The sequence below is a fragment of the Gossypium arboreum genome, chromosome 11 (genome assembly GCF_025698485.1).
Source record: "Gossypium arboreum isolate Shixiya-1 chromosome 11, ASM2569848v2, whole genome shotgun sequence".
Classification (NCBI taxonomy): Eukaryota; Viridiplantae; Streptophyta; class Magnoliopsida; order Malvales; family Malvaceae; genus Gossypium; species Gossypium arboreum.
Window position 1 is genome coordinate 30,667,807 of NC_069080.1, and position 23,077 is coordinate 30,690,883.

A 23,077-nucleotide genomic window follows, 5' to 3' on the forward strand; every position below is an offset into this window, starting at 1 on the left:
CAGGTTGTTACAGAGTGGGTTGATGCATTGATTAGGATACTCTCTAGGTAGTCAATTTTTCTGCCCGAATCTGTGTATTGATCGACACAACACCATGAGACCGGTTCTTTACCATTATGGAGCCTACTTATGCAAAACTCACACTAGAGTTCTACTTTACCTTTTTTTTTTTTACAACCAACTATATCAAGGTGGGACGAGCCTCGCACTATTTTATTCCGACTAGGGGGTACGACACATTACTTTAGCATCCCAGGTTTTGGAGCTACACTTGGATTATATTCCGACAAGTTTATGAGTACTCCCAAGTTTATGACACTTTCCAGGCAAGTCCATCGATTGGCTCCACACTGTTGGTTTGATATTGCCGAAATTGATTTGCCATAGAACCTGAGTTAGACGAAGGTAACAAGCTTACCCCTTGCTTTATGATACATCCATGTCATATTGGCATACATAGTGACGAGACGAAAAGAAAGCACGGGGGTCATAAGTATCGTAAACACATATTTTTTATGGAGCATGGATAAGCGTCACCCGATTGATGTAGCATATTTTTTGAATCACTGTTGTCGTCACAATTTGGATCGGTACATGAAGGGACCAATCTGTATGGGTCCCTATGTGACTCATCTAGCGAGGTATTTTAGACTTTTCGATACTCTGGAGTAGTCCTCCTCCTTGAGTCTGGTCGAATAGATGGTCCCTCAGGGATTGATTATTATGAACCACATGTGGATGATTCATCGTCAGCCAAATTTAGTCCAAACTGGTTTACATTGCTTTGTCTAGATCCACAAGGTAAGCATAAGGAGCTTCTAGACGATAACCCACCTAGACAAGCATACCCATCTCGACCTATTCCTCCCCTAGTAATTCTACAGCTGCACATACTGTCACGCTTGAGGTCATATATTGCACACAGCAACAGCAGTCAAAGCAAGTCAATTGCTTACAGCAGTAGCAGGACCGTATGAAGGCATATTTACTGCAGTTATGCCAACACTTTCATCTTTCATCACCAGTACGCACGACTAACCCAGAGCCTCTTGATCATGATATTCCTCGCGATGTCGATTAGTGATTCTACCTAGTTTTATCTTCTACCTAGTTTTATCTTTTATTTATCATTTTTTTTATTTGTACTTTTTTTATTGTTATTTTTTCTTCTTCTTTTCCAAATTGCTATATTTTTTATGCACTTTATTGTTGTTGCTATTTCAATTGTTTTTTTTTTGTTTATTCTGTTACCTTTTTATCTTATTTTACTTTTGTCTATTTTCTTATTACTATGCATGGACTCATGTAATTAATTTAGGATCTCCTATGTTTTTAGATTTCACTATCTCAGCCCATTCATCCAAATTTATGGCAGTTCCAATTCTCTTCCTCCCTTTCTTATAATGCTTTGCTTATTGTGATTAATTTTGTTTGTATATTGAGGGCAATATGCATCTTAAGTGTAGGGAGAATTTTATATGTTATGTGATATAGTCATTGAATTGTGGTTTGTGTTTAAATAATTTCCTTAAGTCTTATATTAGAGTTAATTTTTCTAAATTTGGAGTTTTTATTGTTCTGTTTGGGATTAATTTATGGATTTTTATGCTTGGTGTTATTTATAATTTAAGACACAAGAGAGTCAAGCATGATAAGTCATTTTTAGAAAACTATTATTTTAGGTTGTCTCTCTGAACTGAAGCATTATCTTAAATTTTAAATTTCTAAGTTTGACATCAAAACCATAATTTTTTTGTGAGCTTTTTAGCCTATAAAGCATATACTTTTTCATGCTCATTTTATTTTGGTTGTGAGTATATCAATTAGATTTGTTATTCTAGAACTTGTTTCAGTTATACATATCGAGACCACATTATCGATTTAATATGCTGAGATGATAGAGGCACTTAGGGTTTAACCTTAAAATAGTTTACCTATTGTATTATCCTCTAGTAAGCCTCATTGACTCTAATCCATTTTTTTTACTTATCGCTCATTTATGTGAACCTGAAAACCACATTAATTTTGTAAATCACCCTTTTTATTGACTCCCTTTTTGTCAAGATTCAATTTGGTTAGTTGCTTGAATCGTTACTCTCACCTTTTGTATAAAAGCTAAAATCTGCTCTTTATTTCAAATTGATTTAAATTCTTTTAATTCAGTAGTTGATTCTTTTGGTTTAGTAACCTATCAATTCGACTCACGATTGTAAACACCTTTTATGACCTTTTTCGTACCCTTAACGTAAGCCCCGTTACGACCTCGTAAAGACCTCTTGATTGGTGTGTCATCTTATTTCTATAATTGTGGAGATTTGATTTTTAAGCGAGCCTATGATAATAACACTTCTTGTTTGACCATTGAGTGCACATTAATTGAACTTTAAACACCTTGAGTGCTTTGAGTGAACCTTAGTGAGGGTGTTAATTCTTGTTGAGTTTGAATTTCAGGTAAATATTGAGAAAAGAGAGACGCCTATATTTTTAAGCCTTAAAATTTTCTACTTGGATTGCTTGTGCTTTATAGTGTCATTTTAGTTTAAATTTTTAATGCATAATTATTTGCAGGTTACCCTAAGACATTGTCGATGAAAATAATAAATTAAGGGAAGTTAACATGAATATGGGTTGAGAATTTTGCTTAAGGACAAGTAAACATTTAAGTTTTGGGATATTTGATAAGTGCTAAAAGTAACATGTTTTAACCTCATTCTTAACGCGTTTTGGGTTATTATCTGATGTTAATTGTGAATTTTATACGCCTAATCCTTTAAATTCATGTTTCAATGCTTAATAGAGCGCTTGAGAGCAAAAGAAGCGAAAAAATAATCGAAAACTGGAGCGTCGAAGCAAGTTGAAGGAGCCACGCAAGCTATACCTTTTCATACGGTTAAACCACACGGGTGTGTGATAGACCGTGTTGATTTCACAGGATTGCACATTGAACAGTAGAAAATCACGATTTTTAGGTTTTTCAGGCAGTCTAATATATATATATATATGACAAAAATAAAAGATATGAGAGGGGCGTCAAATAAACTCAAGAAAACAACTCGAAAAATACCATTGAGGTCGACTTTGAAGCAGATTTCCATCAAGATTGAAGATTCCTAGTTGATTTCTTAGGAAGTTATTATGAGTTTCTTTTATTCTTTCAGTTATACTGTATATTTGATTTTTCTCTTTTCGAGCATGAACTAATTTTCTAAATACATATGGGAGATAAACCCTACAATGAATTATGTAGTTTTATTTCTATTTTACACAATAAATACTTAGTTTCTTGTTCTCAATTATGTGTGCTTAATTCTTGGTTTGATATTTCTAGAGTATTAAGCCATGTTCGATGTGCTTAAATCGGTGGTTGAAGAAAACCTGTTTAAGATTATATCTTGCGTAATTGAGTGGAATTGCATACAATCTCAGAAATAGGACAACATAAATCTACCGAATTAGAGTCAAATCTAATAGGGGAATCCATAGCACAAGTTAGTGTAATAATAGGGGTTTAAATTAGAAAGAAATTTCAATTAATCAATCTAGAATGAGTTGCTCTGATGCTCAAAAGAGATATTAACATAACTTAGAAATTTCTATGAATTAAAGTGCTAAGTAAGGAAATTGTGTAATTTAGATTAATAGTGACAAATGAAATCTAGGCAGATTCTTTCTTGGATATTGTTTCGTTTCTTGGTTGTTATTCAATTTTTTTCTCATTTTGTTCTTTGTCGCGTTTGTTAGTTAATTAAATTAGTTAATATTAGTTTTAATCGATCATTTAAATTATTCGATTAAATAATAGAAAAACAGTAATTACTAGTACTTGTAATATTCGTGAAAACAATATATTTACTCATTGTAACAATAATATTAATTGATAAATACACTTGACTTAGTCAAATTTTTAATTAATTTCATGACCATCAATTACAAATATTTTTTGGAAATATAAAATATATAATGGATAAATAACGCTGTCTAAAAATATAAGAATTCTAGTTATCTTAATATTGCGGTTGACGTTGTAGGCCCAGCCCACGTGATGCGTGTACAATGTGGCCATTTTTGTAGAAAAAATTAAAATGGCAAATCAGTAAGAATAGAAAGATCCTTGGGAGGACGCCCCTCACACCTCAACTTTCAGTTCGCTCCAAAGTCCAAACGAGTAACGGGTGAGCCAACCTTTTTTTCTTTTTATCTCATTTATTTCTTGCTCTTCGATTTCCGCTCTTAAATGATACAAATTCTTCTACGCCACCTGACCCACTGAGTAAAGGAAACAATAACCGAAATGGTCTTGGACTCGGAGCTAATCGCCCGACTCTGGGAGTTCTTAGGTGAATCGGACCTCAACACCACAACTACAGCAATCGTGCGGCGGAGATTGGAGGAAGATTTCGGTATTGATTTGACGGACAGGAAGAAGTTTATTAGGGAACAGGTCGATTTATATCTCCAAAACCAGTTCGAAAATGCCGAAGAACAACAACAACAAGAACAAAATGAAGATGATCAGACGGATAAGATTAAATCAGAGGAAACCGACGGCTCTGATTCGGACGACGAAGAGGAGGAGCAGGAAAGAGCGAAGAACAAAAAGGCTACCTCAAAGAAACGGTCAGTTATTATTAATGATTTAGTAATTATACTAAATTTTACTCAATAGTAATTAAAGGGAATGCACGTTACTGTTTTTTCTTTTTGAAAAGATTTAGAGAATGCTTTGTTTAGAAGTTAATTGTGAGGTTACGTTGCTTATGGTTATGCTTTAGCTTTAACGGTGTGCTATGTTTTTTTTTTTTTTAGATTTTTTAACAATGCATGTTTAATCGGAGAAAATGTTTTGAATGGAGAAATTTGACAGAGGCTGTTTGTATTTAATCTGAACAGGTTTTTAATTTAAATCCAACTCAGTGAGTCATTGCCGTGGAAGTCATCTTACAAGGTTGATTAATCATAGTTCTGTAAATAAAAGAAAAATAATAACGATAATGATGCGATTTCTTTTTCTTTTCCTTTTTATGTCTCATAAAAGTGAAGGAGACATATGTGTCTCGGATTCTATTTTTACTTTTAGAAACATGATATTTCTTAAAATTTCCCCAATTTTGATTTGGAAAAAGCTTAAGCAAATATATTTTGCCAATGAGGCCTTGTTGGCAAAGGCTGAGGTGTTGGGTCCTTGAGTACCTAAGTTTGAGTCTCCCGTCCCACCATGTACCGTTGCCATGTGTGGGTTTTGTCTGGTTATATACTAGTTCTTTTCCGTTTGTGCTTTGTGTTGATTTAATTTTACTTTATAGTTGCTCGGTATGTATTTGTTGTACGATATGTACTCTATTTGTACTTCTAAACTCTCCAAAAAAAGTTTTGGAGCTTTGACCAACTGTAATGAATTGCTTAACAATGAAATTGTTTGAAAATGCTTTAAATATGATCTCACCAGGCAATTTGATTTCCAAGTTCATGTGTTCTTGTTTGTCCTTTGACGCAATTGATCTTATGGAAACATTTTTTTCCTCTTGTCCCCCTTTGTCTTATAAGTTATAGTAAGATATTTGCTCTTCACCTGGAAACAATCCCTTTCAATTTGTGGTGCTGCTACATAAATTTTAAAGAAGAAAGTTGTGTTGTGTTGACTGCAATGCTTTAAAACAAGTGCAAGCTACTATATGTTCTCTCATTGTGGTTTAAATCTGGCCTCTAGAACAAGAAATATGGGTCCCTTTCTGCTTAGTGGTATGTGTATTTAAGCTCAGGTTATGTTATACAAATATTATGCCCATAAGTTGCAGTATGTTTGTTCCTTCCTTCTTTTTCGTGACTTAATCTGTTTAATTATTGAAGATTCTCGACAATCTAAATTTTCATGTTCTCATGATGTTTTGGGGCTGGGAAGAAGGAAATAGGTGAACTTGAACTTGTAATAAATGCTGACTCCATATTCTCCTTTCTAACAGGATAAGATTAGTTTTTCCTAAGGATGTCTTCCAGGTTGCTTTCAATGATTTCTTATCTAAGTTGCATTAAGTCTTACATGTTGGACAGACTTCTTGCTTCACTTTTGAACCAATAATATATTGTTTTGTAATATTAGCTAACAACAATTGCTGCTCTACCACCCGAGTGGCAGGACTCAATGAGTGGCTTTTGATAAAGCTTAAACATTTTCATTTCATGTGGAACGGTGAGCATATTTTAATGTGAGTTTTGCGTGAATTGTTGATATTGCACCAGCAGCTTAGAGTCTTTCTCAGATTTTGCTTAGAGCTTCCGTAGAATATACCTACACTAAGACTTTCTGTTTTACGCTGTCTTGCAAGCTTTGGAGTTTAGTAGGACACTTAATCAGTGATTGCAATTGCCATCAATCTATAGTTGTTAGTTTATGAATTTATTGTTATTTCATTCTATAATATAGGTCAAAAGGAGTCAATAGTGAAGGTAAGAGAAGAGGAGGTGGTTTTAACAAAGTAAGCAAACTTTCCCCACAACTTCAGGAACTTTTAGGAGTCCCTGAAATGGCGAGGACTGAGGTAACTTAAAAATATCTTGAAATTTCATTTCATTTTCTTCTTTGTTAATTTCATGATTAAGTCAAGGAGCTGCTTTGTTCTAAACTTTCTGTTTTATAATGGTGCTAGGTAGTCAAGCAAATGTGGGTTTATATTAGAGAGAAAAATTTGCAAGACCCAGTTAACAAGAAAAATATAATTTGTGACGAGCCATTGCATGCACTTTTTGGTGTTGAATCCATTGACATGTTTCAAATGAACAAAGCCCTGTCAAAGCACATCTTGCCCTTGGATTCAGACGAAGGTAAATAACCTATCTGTCCCTTCTACCATTTTGCTTTTGTTAAGCTATTTTAGATAATGTCAGTTATATTAGATTTTGGGCTCAAACTATACTCTTTCGAAACTTGTAAGTAAAACTGCTGACTCCTACAGAATTGGCTAGTAACTGGGAATTGTCTTGGAAATCAGAAAAAGCAATTATTAATTGTAAATTTTTAATGTTACTCTCTCTCTTTCTCAGGAAACCGGGGCCTTGAATAAGTAAATAAAGGAAGAATACTTTTGCTTCTTGAGCCACATGCTGCAAATGTCTTGTAACTCAAACCTATCTTTTATCTAATATGATGTGCTGAATTTGTTTCAGTCAAGTCAATGGAGAGGGAAAAACCAAGAAAGCATGAGAGAGAAGAAGGTATGGATAGTAAATGATTAAATTAAGGTCTTCTCAAGAACTTATTTTGCATTGATAATTTGATATGTGAGGAGTATGTCTCACGCTCACAGCTTGTCTACCATTGTACTATTAGCAATACCTTGCACCTCAGGATTTGCTTTTTCTTAATTAAATTGAGGAAAAATAGTTTTGTTTCTTGTGCAATATGCTGCTATAACTTGAACCTACCTAATATCTAATATATGTGCTAAATTAACCTATATCGGCTTTCATGTTATTGTTGTTCCAGTCAAGTCAACGGAGAAGGAAAAGCCAAGAAAGCATGAGAGAGAAGAAGGTATGGATAGTAAATGACTAAATTAATGTCCTCTATACAGGACTTGTTTTGCATTGATACGAGGAGCTAGAATGCCTTATGCTCGCATCTTGTCTACCATTGTACCATTAGCAATACCTTTCACCTGAACATTTGCTCCCCACTATTGCACGGTTCATAAAAAGGTCTTTTTACTGTTGTTTCTCGAAAGAATGCTCTCTTTAAGTGATGTTGCCAGAGATACTGTTTTGCAGCTAATTCTGGCTTTGCCGCATCCATTTAGATACAGTCAGAATGTTGCACTTTATGCCCTTTTTGTTCACGTATTTCTTTATATGTGTCCTAAACACGTTTTGAATCAGGTTTCCACCACTTATTATTACATGTTTTGTCTAATCCTTAACCCTGCAATGTGATGATCCCTCTAACCTTTATTTCATTCTTGTGCATGCACGTATCTCACTATTTTCAAAATTATTGGTTCTTACTGTTTCCGTTGCTGTCCATTTTGGTCTTTTCAGATCCAGATGAAGCAAAAGGAAAGGAAAAGCGACAGAAGGGATTTCTTGCTCCTCTTCAGCTTTCAGATGCTCTGGTAAAATTTCTTGGTACTGGAGAAAATGAGCTTACACGGGCTGTCGTGATCAAGAGAATGTGGGATTACATAAAAGCAAATAACCTCCAGGTATATCATTTGCCCACCCTGCAAAATAATATAGCAATATTTATATACCACAGTAGTGAGTAGCAATGTTCTAGTCATCATTCCTAACCGCATTAAAATACTAGGTTTGTAAAATAACAAGAAAATTTATATTCTAAACATAGCATTGGTTTAATGAAGGATCCAGCTGACAAGAGGAAAGTAATATGTGACGAGAAGCTGAAAGAGCTGTTCGAGGTTGAAACCTTCCATGGGTTCACAGTTACAAAACTCTTGGCTGCTCATTTTCTCAAGAGTTGAGCTGACCAGACCAGACCAGACCAGACCAGAGCGGGGTTTTTGTAATTGTAAGAGAAACAAGGGATTCCATTAATTGTTTTATTAGTTGAGGCCTTGCGTTTTATTAATTTAAGGTACAGAGTTGTTTGGTTGACAAACATACAACCGATCAGTAGCTACAGCTGAAGTTCTTATAACTTGTTTCAAAGTTCCAACAGAAAAATAAACTATCAAATTCAATTTGTTTAGAGCTCAAGTTTTATAAGATTAACTTGCTTCAAATTTAAATAGGGAAATAAACTGATAAGTTCATTTTGTTTAGAGCATCAAATAAATAATAAAAATACGAATAATTTTAGATTTGGAGCTCAAATTAACTCATATATTAATATCAGCAAGAGAATTATCATTGCGTACGACTATTACATTTGCTCACTCTTTGAAATTTTATTATTAGAGGGTTTGGATGGAAATATTTTTTGAAAACTAATTTTATTAAAAGCAATGATCTTGGATAAGTTTAGGTGATTTGAGTTATAATTTTGCATGAGGATTAAAGTATTTCTTGAGTAAATTATTTGTTTGTATTTCATATTAATTTGGATAATATGATGCATCTAAGTATTATTGATTCTTTTAAAATAATCAAATATTTTAAACTTCAAATTCAAAACTTAATTAAATCGTTTCAAATTAAATCGTTTCAACCATGCCTCGACATTGACTCTTAATAAAAAATATTTGTCCTAAACTTTAACTAGAAATTTAATAGAAGACCCGATCAAATCCAACCCTTCCTTAATCTACTTTAATTGTTTTATTTTTATTTTTATTTTGAAGCAAATAAGATTACATTTTTTTAACTTTTTATTTTTATTTTAAAATATTTATTTATTGAAAACAAAAACTTAATATATACATATATTAAAAGTATTTTTATAAATATACTGAGAAGAGGTGAATTTACCTCAAACCCACCTCAACCCAACTAATTTTCCTAATTTCACTTGGCTCGACCCACCTTAACCTAAATTTTCAAAAATAAAATAAAATTTAACCCAAACAAATCAAATCGAATTGAAACCATAAAATTCTATTCCAACAATATCAGTCAAATAACAATGGACGAGGCTGCCAAAGTAGAGAATGAGAGAAGAAGCTTTAGTGCAATTTTTTTTATATTTTTTATGTTCATTTTACAATGTTCAGGGTTCGTGGCTACTCCTCTCAATAATATCATATTCAAGGTTTGAACTTAAATCTTCCACTTAAAAAGTGCAATGTGCTTTACTATTACATCCAACCACTTATTAGTAGATTAAGTATAATTTTTTGAATTTTTAAAAATTGATGTTTATTGAATTATATCATTACTTATCTAACAATATATATAATTTGAAAATCATGTCATATTGAATCGGGGCATAGCATTTATATTTTAGTCGAGATTGGATCGATTTCAACGTATGGTTCCATTATAAAGAGTCAGGCCAGGGTGAGAAAAAAATCGTCCTATATCATTTCGTTGTCATCTCTAGCTTTTTCTCTCATATTCCCAGGCTTCAAATCTCACTCCCTTCCCTTCACTTTCTACATAAAACCTTCCCTCCCTTTTACCCAACACCATTTCATCTTATTTTAAATTTTAGAATAAATTACATCATTAGTCATTAAATTATAAGTAAAATTTTTATTTTGATTCATAAATTTAAAAAATACAATTTAATCACTGAATTATTCAAAAAAAAGTTGATATAATTTTATAATGTTTGAATTTTAACTAAATTCTTAATGCATACAATACCGTAAACATGAAAAAATAATCAGCTAGTGGGAACAATTCCTTAAGGCAGGTAGGTTCCTGCTTGTATCCTCTGTTAGCTACCATTATACACACTTCAATAACCATTGCCCTTTCTTTTAGGTGAAGGATGTTTGCCAAACTTCGTGGTTTCATATTTAAGGGAAAATGAAAATTATTAACATTATTTAAAATAAAGGGATAATGAATAACAAAAAAAGTTTTAACATGTGTATCTTTACTCTTAAAATGTTTAATATGATATTTGAACTTAATTTCTATCCACCAATTTAGTACCTTCCTCTAACAGTGTTAAGTACTTACAAAAATTGCCATGTAGACTATTTAGGGAGTGTCATGTGTCAATATGATAAGAGGAAAAAGTTCAATGAGCATGAAAGAGGGACCTACATTTAATTTTCTTTTTTTCAAGGAAAAAATATTAAATAAACATAAAAAAATACATATATTAAAAAATTAATTAATTAATTTTACACTTTTAACTTAAATTTAAAAAAAAAAACTCATTTGTATCTTTTCTCTTCCTCTTTTATTTTGTTTTTATAGAACGTGATTAAATTTTTTGTTTACTGTTACCGTTTGTTGTCGGATTACAGAAACCTCGGACAAATAGCCCAAACTCTCCTCTTCTTCTTATGCAACTTGATTTTTCAAAAGCAACCTCAAAACTTTCCCAAAAATCCCAAATTTTTAGGTTCTTCAAATTTCGATTTTGTGGTTTCAACAACAGATAAGTCCAATTTCGACATATGCCTTTCTTTGCCTCGAGTTGCACCTACGATTTTGGAACCTCATTTCCGTAAATCGGGTCCATAAATATTAAATATAAATATTTACAGTGTTGGTATAAAAGTTTATCAAAGTTTAGTCCTTCAATTTTGTTTATTAATTGCTTAATTAAGGTGTGAGACTAAATTGTAATAGTCTTTATCGCTATAAGTTTTAAATTGGCCAAAGACTTAGGGACTTATAATTAGCCAAAGGTCCAAAATAGCAATTAAACTAGTTTCTAATATATGTTAGTGGATGTTGGTGGATTAGAATATTAAAATGTGATTACCAAGTTAAAAATTAAGATTAATTAAAATAAAACAAATTATTAATTATGGTATAAAAGCCATTTTCGGTGGAAAGAAAGAGAGAATTCTCTTCTTCTTCTTCCTTCAAACCACCTACCATGAAAGAAATATGAAGCTTCAATTGTTTCAACTTTCAGGAACTAATTAGGTATTGTAATTAAGTCATTTTCTTGTAATTTTTATGTTTTTAAAGTCATGGGAGCTTGATTTAGCTAGCCCATGTACCAATTTGTAAAACTGTTGAAGTTTTTGAAAGTTGTCATTGTTGATTTCTTAAAGATTTTTGTGTTAAATTGATAGATTTTAAGCTTAAATATGAAAAATGACTAAATTGTAAGGATTAATTGTTAGTTTTTATACATAACGATTAAAGTGAATAAATTATGAAATTTATGTGAAATTTATGTAATAATAGATATTAGACGGTCTATAGTGAAATCGGAACAGTAGTTTTGGGACCACAAATCCGAGTCCGTAAGGAAAATTATTTTAATATAATTGCATGATCTGCATTATGATAGGAATGTCATATAAAAATTTCGTTAAGAAAATTTTACCGATTACATGTCTAATTTGATAAATGACCAAATTGCATAAAATGCAAAAGTTGAGTTCTAATAGCTATAAGTATTAAACAGCTATGGAATTCAAAATTTGAGGCTCTTATTTGGCAAATAGACCATTAAGAGGGGTTAGTAGATAAGTATGATGATTCATCCATGAAATTTAAGAAAAGAAAAGGACTAAATTAGAAAGTAAATAAATAAAAGATAATAAATAAAATAAATATCTAATATCATCATTTTATATCATCTTTCCCAATTCAAAGACATGGAACCCCTAGTTTTTCGGTGTTGAGTTCAAGCAAGTTGTTTTGGCTAAATTAGGTATGGATTATTGTCCCGTTTTTAGTAACTTTTATATTTCCGATATCGTAATAGCTTAATCTAGTAATCTCGGGATTAATTTGTAAAGTTATCAAAGTATTAAAGTTTTTCCATGGATGAATATGCATGAATTATGAAATTTATGGTAGAAAATAAAAGGTTGTTGATAAATAAACAACTTTTGTAAAGTGAATTTTGATGAAATTGTGATTTATGGACTAAATTGTAAAGATGTAAAATTTATGGAAAAATTCTGAATTTTATGACTTACTTGGGTTGTAAATGTTACATGTAAAAACTGGTTAGGTCTGGAATAAGGATTAAATTGCATGAATTTCATTTTCCAAGCCTAGAGACGAAATCATAATTAAATAAAAGTATAGGGGCAAAATGGTAATTTTGCCTAAGATGTGAATTAGATTGAGTTGAATGTGAATTTTATTAAATTGAGTTAAATTAACTCGTATAAATCCGATAGACCTAGTTTGAAATTGGATTGGGGAAAACAAAAAGTATCAGAATAATAGTCTACGAACACGAACATTGTCGAGGTAAGTTCGTGTAACTAAATTTTATAATTATATGTTTGAATTGAATGTTGTGTATGTGATTGTGTTTTTGACATGTATGAGATTCAGTCACATATTCGAAAATGTTTGACAAGTATTAAATCCAGTTTGAATAAATAAAATTCGATGGATCCAGGGTTCTCGAATTGGTTGTGGTCCTGCATGTGTTTCGGACACACCATAGCTCGAAAGAGCGTCCCGTTATTAGCTATCATGAGCATCCCTATTATGGCCCTCTCGAGCTTCCCGTTATATGGTTCTTGTGAGCTTTTCGTTAATAGTTCTTCGGAGCATCCCGATTGGTTGTGATTCTGTATTTGTTGTAGACACACCACAGCTCTTGTGAGCGTCTCGATTAAAGGCTCTTTGTGAGCTTCCTGATCCATGGCTCTTCGGAGCTTCCCGATATGGCTCGCTTGAACTTCTCAAGATATGGTTATCTGGAGCTTCCCGTTAATAGCTCTTCGGAACTACCCGTTATTGGCTTGTAAGAGCTTCCCGATTATGGCTCTTATGAGCTTCCCGTTATATAGCCCGAATAAGCTTCCCATTACATGGCTCACATAAGCTTCCTGTTATATGGCTCGAAAAAGGGCTTCCCGATTATGTGCTCTAATGAGCACCCCCGAATATGAATTGACGGATTTCAGATTCGTACACTTTATGTGTACCACCCTTGTATCCATTGATATTTTAAATGATTCAACAGGTAAAGTTCCGATATGAGATTATATGAATTCAAGATGAAATATTATGAGAAATACTTGAAATAAAAAGTTATGCTATGTACATGTTCATGGACAATTGGAGTGATAAATACATGTATGTGGAAATTGAATATTGATAAGCTCATTCATGTTTCTTGGTTTTTATGTGAATTACATGACTAACATGCTTGATGAGGATATGTGTTTAGGAAAATGGCCAAATTGGCTTAAGCATTAAATGATTATTTTGTTTTATTTTCCTCTGTTCTATAGTAATTTGGAAGCTCGTTGGGTTGGAAGCTTGGCAGAGATATCATCACACTATCCGTCAGCTCAATTCGGTATATTTAGTAAATTAAATTTGGTTATAATGGCATGTATAGGTTAATTAGCCAATGTTGGCACATACATGTTTGGTTGTAACTAGCCATTTGAAATGGCTAGTGATTGATATATTTTGATATATTTTGATGTATTTATGAGTATCTTTATCTAGTTAATGTGTATCGTAAAATGATTGAAGTAGAAGTGAGAATGGATTATGCATATGAATATTTGATCAAATAGGTAGGTAAGTAAGTTTGTATACTTGGTTATTTGAGGTATTATATAATGCATAAGACTTGAATTTGGCTTGGTTTAAATGTCTTGGATTGGCTTGTGAATGTGTTAAAGTGTTAATGTAGGTGGAAGGTAAATTTGGGTGAGAAATATGGCTTGAAAATAGCCCTATTTCGTCAACACGGGTAGAGATACGGTGTGTATCTCAGCCGTGTGTCCCTTACATCCTTTAAATTGCAAAATAGAATGCTCAGGAGTTTTCACATAGCCTGGCACACGGGCATATGACTTGGCCGTGTGACCCAAGTCAGAGAGTTACACGGATACGAACATGGGCTCGGACACGGCCGTGTGCTCTATTTTGAATGCCCACATGGCCTAACCACACAGGCGTGTGTCCCTTACACCTTGATTAAATTTTAAAAATTTTGCAAAATTTTTTACGAGTACCCGGTTTAGTCCCGACTTGTTTCTAATAGATGTTTTGGGTCTTGAGGGCTCATATAAGGGACTTTATAAATAATTTCTGACATGAAAATTAAATAATATGAAATAACTGTATTTGTTCTGTAAATTTCGGTAATGCTTCGTAACTCTGTTCCGATGATGGATACGAGTTAAGGGTGTTACAAGGTCCCTAAGGGATGTGATTAAGATCTTTTTTCAAAGCGAAGCTCAAAAGTGGAAGATATTGTTATTTCAGTTTCAAAGACTAAATTGAATCAAATGTAAAACTTAAAGGGAATTTAAAAATGGAATTAAATAGGTTCATGCATGTAACACCCCTCACCCAATTCGGTCGCCAGACCTGAGTTATAGGATGTTATGATAGTCATCAGAACAATTACATACAAATCTTAATTCAAAATTTCAAATAAACATGTAATTATTACACATATCATGCATCACAAACAAAGCTGGGTTTAATTCAAGCTTATAAAAGCTCAAAAATTTACCCAGAAATAAACAAGAATCAAATTGCAACAATTTCAAAAGATAAAGGCATTCATGTAAAACAGGGGCCACACGGCCGTGTAACTCTTTAAAGCTTTGTGGATCAAATTGCAAAAATTGCTTCAAAAGTTACATGGTCGTGTAACAAATTGTGACCATGTGAAATCTAAATGACCTAAATCTATAGCACTCACACGGGCGTGTGGCCAACCCGTGTGGCAATTGGGAATCTTGTGCTTCTAATTCTTCCTATTAACTAGTAGACACACGGCTGTGTGGACAGGCCGTGTTGTGCAAAATATGTCATTAATTCTTACTTCATACCAAACTAAATCAATAGCCTATTTGATGACCCAATGCACATTTAAACCAACTCAAAACCAACATAAACTTAATAGAAAACATACCAATTTATCACATTCTAAACACATTCAAGCATTATACCAATATGCCTCAAATGGAACCAACACATAGCATAGTCATAAGGGCATTACTTGTCACTCAAATAAGTTGATACCATTCCATGCCATTCAAACATGTACTTAAACTTATGTTACTAGCACCTATTAGTATCAAAACCATCTTACCCCAATACCATTATGCACACATTAAAAACCCTCATATAAAAGCATTCAAACCCAACATCATTCTTTGCTCAAACTCATGAACACACTAAAAACATACACATATAATTCAAGTATTTTACTCATATCATGTTAAGATTCAAAACAAACATTATAAACATAGATCATTTCATCATTATCCAAAATAAACACTTAATCACATTTAAACCTAGACACATATCACATAACTAGTTCAAGAACAATCCAAAAGTCTACCGAGTTTGAAGCTGGATAGTGTAAGCTTTGGAGTGGTCCGACAGACACGTTTCGCAAAAATGCCAACAACAAATACAGAAAAATGAAATAATGTAAGCATTATGAATACTTAGTAAATTCATAGGGACTAAAATAGTAAACTCGCCTCAATTACTATTAATATAACAAATTATCTACTATACGACTTTCCTGTTTCCTCATTTAACAACAATAAGGTGAGATCATCATAAGCAAGTCTCAAAGCAATTCAATTTATATAGTGCCATTCAACTCAATTCAATTTCATTTAATCATTTAATCAGTATCATCAAATATTTATATACTTCAGTTACATTATTCAATCATCATATAACATATCAATTCGAAACACACATATCATTATTTCAGTCATATGACATTTTTAATTTATATAATTCAATCCAAATTAATACTATTCCGTCAAAAACTTTTATCAAAAACAACATTTACATCATTCCAATTTCAAATAACCAATTCCAATTCCAATCACAATATACAATATCAAATAAATTAATTTATTTTAACTTTAACCATTTAGCCTCATTTCAAATAACCAATTCCAATTCCAATTCCAATTCTAATCACAATATACAATATCAAATAAATTAGTTTATTTTAACTTTAACCATTTAGCCTCATGAACTATAATAAACAAATACAGATACACGAGTAATCACCCAAAACACACTTGATTGCTCAAATAAGCTATATCACCCATATGCACACCTGGGCACCTAGTGCCAAACCCGTAGGCTACACATCCCTCCAAAAACACACCGAATCTCCATAGAGATAAACTCGGTAATCCGTAACAAATGTTGGATTCTGATACAATCAATGAATTTCCCATACATCTATATCATATATCATACAAAATCTCGTATAGTGCGTGGATAACCCTATTGGCATGCTAATTGTATCCTATCCTATGTTCATTTGGGCTCACTACACATATCAAAACTACTCTTTACAATTCAGTCCTTTTTTTCCCACATTCTGTACCAATTTGTAAACAAATTAAAATACATTCAAATATTATAATTTCACAGTTCAACCACAAACATTACATAAATATACATAACTATATCGTATGAATTTATCGAGTAAGATTAGAGACAATTGAACTTACATAAAATTTGTAGTTACTGGGTTTTCTTTTGAATGAGAGAAAGCTGAGAATGTTTTTTTAGGGTAAAAGAAAAAGGGTGTTTACAGCTTTTTTAGGTGTTTTTTTTTACTTTTAAGAAAATGGTTTAATTGATTTAGAGTCCCTTAACTTTAATAGTTGATTTTCTTTGGAAAAAAATACCATGTGGCTGTATATAATTAATCCACATGGCGACTAGAGGTGTCATTGGGTGGGACCAAGCCAGACCAACTAAAATTTTAGGCCCGTTTGCTAGGCCCGGCTTGAAAAAAGCTTAAAATTTTGTCCAAGTCCAACCGGATAAAAATGTTGAAACCCGGCTCAACTCATATATATTAATTTTTATATTATTTTTATATAAATTTTTAAAAAATATAATACATCAAAATACTAAAAACATTAAAATAAATGTTTCCTAACAAATTGAAAATAAATTAAAAATAATATGTACACTTAAAATAACATTAAGATAGGTGAAACTTAATAACCAAATGCCTCTAAAATAGTAACAAAATTAACAATAAAACAAAAGTTATACATTATCCAAACAATAACAACAAAATTTAGCAACATAGTAGTGAAATGATAGCAAAATAGTGAAAAAAAATAGCAAAAAAAAAGAGCAAGAATAGTAAAAAAAAGCTATAGTTTTTTTTGTATATTCGGGCCAGGTTGGGCTCAGGCCAAAACAACCTTACTTGAGGCCCTGCCTGTTTTTTAAACGAGCTCATTTTTTTTGCTCAAACCCATTTTTTGAGCCTATATTTTTACCCAAACTCCCTACTTTTCGAGTAGGCCTTCGGATGGATAGGTCTAATGGCAACTCTTGTCAGTAATTGACATCGTTAGAAAGAGATACTAGATTGGTAGATAGAAATTAAATTCAAGTATCACATTGGATATTTTGAAAATAAAAATACCACAATAAAAATTTTGTTAAAGTAATTAGGATTTTTTGTCATTATCCCAAAAGTATATAAATAAGGCTTTAGTAATTAGAATAAGAATTCGCTAGTATCTTAAAACGCCCGCACTATTGAAACGGCGCGAAACGTGTTCCGAGCGAGCTCGTTCTTTCTTTCTCTCCATTGCTTCAAACCCTAGATCGCTGGTAAGCATCTAAAATTCCCTCCTCTTTCTAATTCGAATTGTTTATCTCTGAAAAGACTTTCTAGCAAATTAAGGTACCCACTCGACATAAAAATTTCATTCTTTTAGGTAAATAAATAATCATGAGAGAAATTGTTACTGTCCAAGTTGGAAGTTTCGCTAACTTCATCGGTTCTCACTTCTGGAACTTCCAGGTTCAATTTATCTTTACTTATTTCCTTTCTTTTAATTTGATTATATTTCTTTTTCAGCTTGTTGAATTGCTTTTTCCTTTTTTATTTCCTTAACCAAAAATGAAGGATGAAATGCTTGGCTTAGCCGCGGATCCTTATGGTGATCCAGTCTTCAAAATTCAGAGTCTAAACATGGATGTTATCTACCGTACGGGTGAAACGCATCAGGTGCAACTTTGACCAATTGCTTCTGATATTATTATTGCCTAAGACAAATCTATTTTCATACCGTAAATGATTCAACCATATTTGTCTTAAAATTTGTTTTATTATTGCAAGGCTTATATGAATTTAGTTTTAGAATGCTTTGGAGTAGTTAATTGGTTGTTGCTATTTCTAGAGTTATAGTTATTTATGATGCTGTATATATGCAGGGAACTACTAGTTATACTCCTCGTCTTCTCTCTATCGACTTCCAAGGTGCTCAGTTTTTAACTAGCAAAGTTGATTTTTCTATCCTATATCTGGTTCCTTTTCTTTCAACTAGATTGCATGAACAGTGATGTCGATTTGTATATCCTTAATTTATATTCTACTGATGGGAGCTTTATAATACATCGTAGGATCCCTTGGATCAGTGAGTTCAAAGGGGACGTTGTATAGCGAGGGTTCTAACGAACCATCTGAAGTTGTTACTTGGTGAGAGCTTCCTTCTCAACTAATTGCATCGGTGTTTTTGGTGTACATTTTTATTTTGTTTTCTGTTGGCCTTTGTGCATTACCCCTTAAAAAAAATGGCATACAAAAGTAACTGTAATAAGTATGTTGCTTTTGCCTTTTTCAGTGACATGTAGATGGTTGAGTGTCAGAGTTCAATATCTGGCACAAGCTGGTTTTTTATCGACGATTCTTGTTCTAAGTAAAATATTTACTGTTTTTCTCTATGAAGAATGCTTTCCTTGCAATGTAACAAACATAATGTTGTTTCGACCTCATTTTTACTAATATAAGTAGTGTTCTCTTTTAATCATAAAAAGAACTGCATCTGATTTCTATTACTCACTACTTATGAGAAATGCTTATGATTAAGACTTTAAGTCGTAGAACTCTTACAAATATGTTGTAATGAGTCCGAAGCGGCTCCTGTTTTATTGTAGCACTTTATATCACAAGCTTGTAATGAATTACATAAAGTTCACAGTTGTATGTCTTCTGAATTTCAGGACTATGTGCTTTGCCCTTGTATGAGCTTTGAGTGCATAAGATTTCTAAGTGCACTAACTTGATCCTCTTTGAAAGAATATGCAGGGCAGGACATGTTTCTACTCATGCATCTGAACCACAAAATAAGAATTTATTCTTGCAAAGTCTGTATCAGGAAGAGCAGGATGTTGCTTTGACAAATGGTAACAATGGTGAGGCTAAGGATTCTCAACACGAAATTCAGGATACAGATATAGTCCGCTGTTTAGATGAAGGAGTCCAATTTTGGACAGACTTCTCAAAAGTTCATTATCATCCTCAGAGTTTGTATGAAGTAAATGGATTGTGGATGGATGTTAAACAATTTGACAATTATGGAATTGGGCGGGATGTCTTCATGGAGAATTTACGAGGAGAAGAAATATGTGATAAGCTTCGTTTCTTCGTAGAAGAGTGTGATCATATCCAGGTAAAACTTTGACCTATGGTATGATTCTTTCCAGAAATCTTTTGCAGGACAACATTTAAGACGTTTTGTTGTCAACTGAATATGGATGACGAGGTCTTGTTAATGAACTTTTCTAGAGGTTTTAACATAACGATGCGTAGGATAATATGGTTTGGAAAGCCCTCATCATTTCCCTTTCATTTTAACCTTGTGCACCTCTTAAACATCATTTATATTCAGATTTAATGTTGCTGGTTTAATTTTTTTGTCAATCATTGGTGATGTCTACAGGGCTTTCAATTCATTGTTGATGACTCAGGAGGTTTCTCCCCTTTAGCTGCTGATTTTCTGGAAAGTGTTTCTGATGAATATACGAACACTCCAGTGTTGTTATATGCTGTTAGGGGTCCTAGTTCTCATATGAGCCTGAGTAGCAGGAAGCAGACAGTTGTAAGAGATCTTCATGATGCAGTATCTTTCTCAAGATTATCTTCTTTCTGTAAAATGATTGTGCCTGTTGGTTTGCCCTCATTGAGTAGGAGTAAGTCAAATTATGATTTTGGCTGTCTTCTATCATTTTTGTATTTGCTTCGTATGGTCGTACATGGTCTCAAATTGAATGTCCTTTAGAACCTTGATCCTCATAAAATATCAAGGATTTTCTGAGTACATATGTGCATATTGTTTTCTTTCTGATCATATAGCATATCTTATAATGTTCAGCTGTCAGCTGAATCATATTCTGTCAAAACACGAATGTCACTTGTTAATTTGGTTATGCTGATAGCATGACACACTTCAATAAAATTATCCTGGCCCTGATCTTAACCAATATGGACTAAAGATTCTGCTCACCTAATTTTGAAGGTAAAACTTCAACTTTCCTCAACATTAAAGATGAGAATCCTTACCACTGCAGTGCTGTGTATGCTGCGGCGCTACACTCTACAAGTCTCCCATTCCGCATGGAGCCACTTGGTCCTACCGCAGATTTATCTGATGTGTTTGGTGCTGTGGATGTTAGTGGCTTTGTACAAATGCTAGCTGGACAATCTAGGCAGAATATGGTGGCCATTCTGGATGTTGCAATGCCAAGCCCCTGTTTGTCAGGCATGTTGTGAATGCCTCTCTCAACCTATGATATGAATTGCTTTTCACTTGCTCCTTTTTAGTAAAATCAATTAGGTATTGCTTAAGAAAACTGAGTTGATTGTTCCAAATTCTGAAATCCAGGGAAACAAGACAAGCAATCCTTGCTTAGGAATTTGCAGCCATTGACTCCCGAGGTTGCAGAGGATGTGGATGATCTGCAGGCTGTGGAATCAATGATCGTGCATGGAGCAATTGAGTCAGGTACCATTTAGGATTTGTGCATATTTTCAGATTAAGATATTTTAATTATAAATAATTCTCTTATTAAAGTCTCCTTAATATGCTCAGAAGCATTAGGCACATTACCACGAACTTTTTGAAAACTCTTGCTCATTAAATGCTTTTCCACTTGAATTAAGCTTATTATACATTTGACGGTAAGGAAACCTTGCAGAAGCCAGAAGGTGCAAATATTTTTATTACCTTAGCAGGATAGGTATTTTAGTGACAAATCATTTCTTGGTATAGATAATAAATTAAAAGCACCATTGGCGGTGAGGGTTATGTCTGTGTATGAAATATTGATTTTTATCTGAAAATTTCCCTCTGATGTGGCATTATCAACTCTGATAACTGAGATTATTTGTATTATTGCAGGAGGTCATCGCTTATCAGTTTCTGAAGTTAAGAATGCAATCCATGGTGCATATGAATGTGCAACCACAAGGCCAATGTTCTGCCATCTATCAGCGGCTCGTTGCCCTCTCCCAATTCCTTTGCCATTCCCTTCAATCTTTGGTAATCTTGTCGGCCAGCATGGTGAGCTGCTGGGAAGCCCAATCTTAGGTTCTTCATCAAGAGGGTCACTTGATGTTCATTCTATCCCCATGGCTGCTAGAATGCGATCCAGCCGTGCTATCATGCCATTTTTGGAGAACAGATTGGCTAATCTTCATAAATTTGGTATTGAGCGAGGATGTCCCGGGACAGAGTTGCTTAGAAGTTGGGGGTTTGGAAAGGATGAACTGGAAGATATGGGTGAGACATTGTCTAAAATGGTTAGGACAGTTGACCCTCATTCCGATATATCATCTGATTCTGACTAAGATCGTCGTGGATGAGAAGATAACGTACATTTTCCTGTTTTATGTTGTCTCTGATCAGTTCACCTGCATAGTGTTTGGGTTAAAATTATTCCTCACAAAGTGATTAATCTGGAAAGAGAGTTTTGCTGGGCCCGTGATGGAAAAAGGGGTACTTGTATGGGTGGTAATGAAGGAGATCATTTGCTTGTAACTTTCCAGTAAAATTAAGAGAAAAAAATGGTATTGGTTCATAAATTTTCAATTGGTTGCTGCCTACGTAATTTTATGCACCGATTACTAATTGAGTGGCGGAGAAGCATATACTTTTCGCTGCTAGATGTCAGCAGTTGATTTTTCCCCCCTGGATTAATATATCCGTAACCTTCAGAAATGTTTCCTCTAATATAAACTTTTAGAAATATTCAAATCAGCGTCATTTATTGTCATTTTATTTTATTTTTGTTTTCAATGGTAACCGAAATTAATAAAAAGAAATATTCTTTCATTTTGTCCCAATTGTAAAGTCCGAAATGAAGAGGCTACTTACATGACCTTTCACATCTCAGGCCATATCTGCTTGGTTTAGCATGCTATAAGTCTATAAGGGCAGGCAGGATCCTCTTGTCTTTATTATTTCAGTTTTGAACCTTTCTGTCTGTGTTGACGTCAGATGGCATTGGCATATCGACTTTCCTTAAACTAACAAACATAGACACCCAAGCTAACCTATACGCACTTGTACCTGTCAATTTTATGGCACTGGTACTCTCTCCTATTTTATACCTTTCCATCTCTGTTAATTTAAATATTCTCGTTTTTATAAAATATATATAACTACACATTCTAAAATAAAATACCAATACCAATTTAAGATATTACTCATGCATTACTTGTTTTATTTGATTATGAATTATTAAATGTTTATAGTTTTTT

The 23,077-nt window shown here is 33.2% G+C and overlaps 2 protein-coding genes and 1 long non-coding RNA gene across 6 annotated transcripts; all 3 read left to right on the forward strand.

The window, feature by feature from the left end:
- The first annotated feature begins 488 nt into the window (after positions 1-488).
- LOC128284234 (uncharacterized) lies at positions 489-3,293 on the forward strand. Its single transcript, XR_008274612.1, has 2 exons — positions 489-1,024; positions 2,798-3,293. It is a non-coding gene; the product is annotated as an uncharacterized LOC128284234 (long non-coding RNA).
- Positions 3,294-4,027: 734 nt separating this feature from the next.
- On the forward strand, positions 4,028-8,715 carry LOC108457915 (protein TRI1-like). 4 transcript variants are annotated; one of them, XM_017757124.2, is made up of 8 exons: positions 4,028-4,172; positions 4,277-4,617; positions 6,422-6,536; positions 6,645-6,819; positions 7,162-7,209; positions 7,481-7,528; positions 8,029-8,192; positions 8,352-8,715. In XM_017757124.2, exons 2-8 carry the CDS (start codon positions 4,292-4,294, stop codon positions 8,469-8,471), a joined length of 996 nt encoding a protein of 331 aa, XP_017612613.1. In that variant the 5' UTR covers positions 4,028-4,172; positions 4,277-4,291; the 3' UTR covers positions 8,472-8,715. The 4 variants fall into 4 exon arrangements, with proteins under 4 accessions (XP_017612613.1, XP_052877932.1, XP_052877931.1 ...); XM_053021972.1 differs by having other exon boundaries at positions 8,359-8,715; XM_053021971.1 differs by having other exon boundaries at positions 4,067-4,617.
- A 9,314-nt stretch (positions 8,716-18,029) lies between these two features.
- On the forward strand, positions 18,030-22,660 carry LOC108457896 (uncharacterized). The gene is made up of 10 exons (XM_017757097.2): positions 18,030-18,144; positions 18,252-18,337; positions 18,443-18,544; positions 18,751-18,796; positions 18,940-19,015; positions 19,625-19,988; positions 20,259-20,508; positions 20,835-21,077; positions 21,201-21,320; positions 21,717-22,660. The coding sequence occupies exons 2-10, from the start codon at positions 18,266-18,268 to the stop codon at positions 22,163-22,165; spliced, it is 1,722 nt and encodes a 573-aa protein (XP_017612586.1). The 5' UTR covers positions 18,030-18,144; positions 18,252-18,265; the 3' UTR covers positions 22,166-22,660.
- The last annotated feature ends 417 nt before the right edge of the window (positions 22,661-23,077 follow it).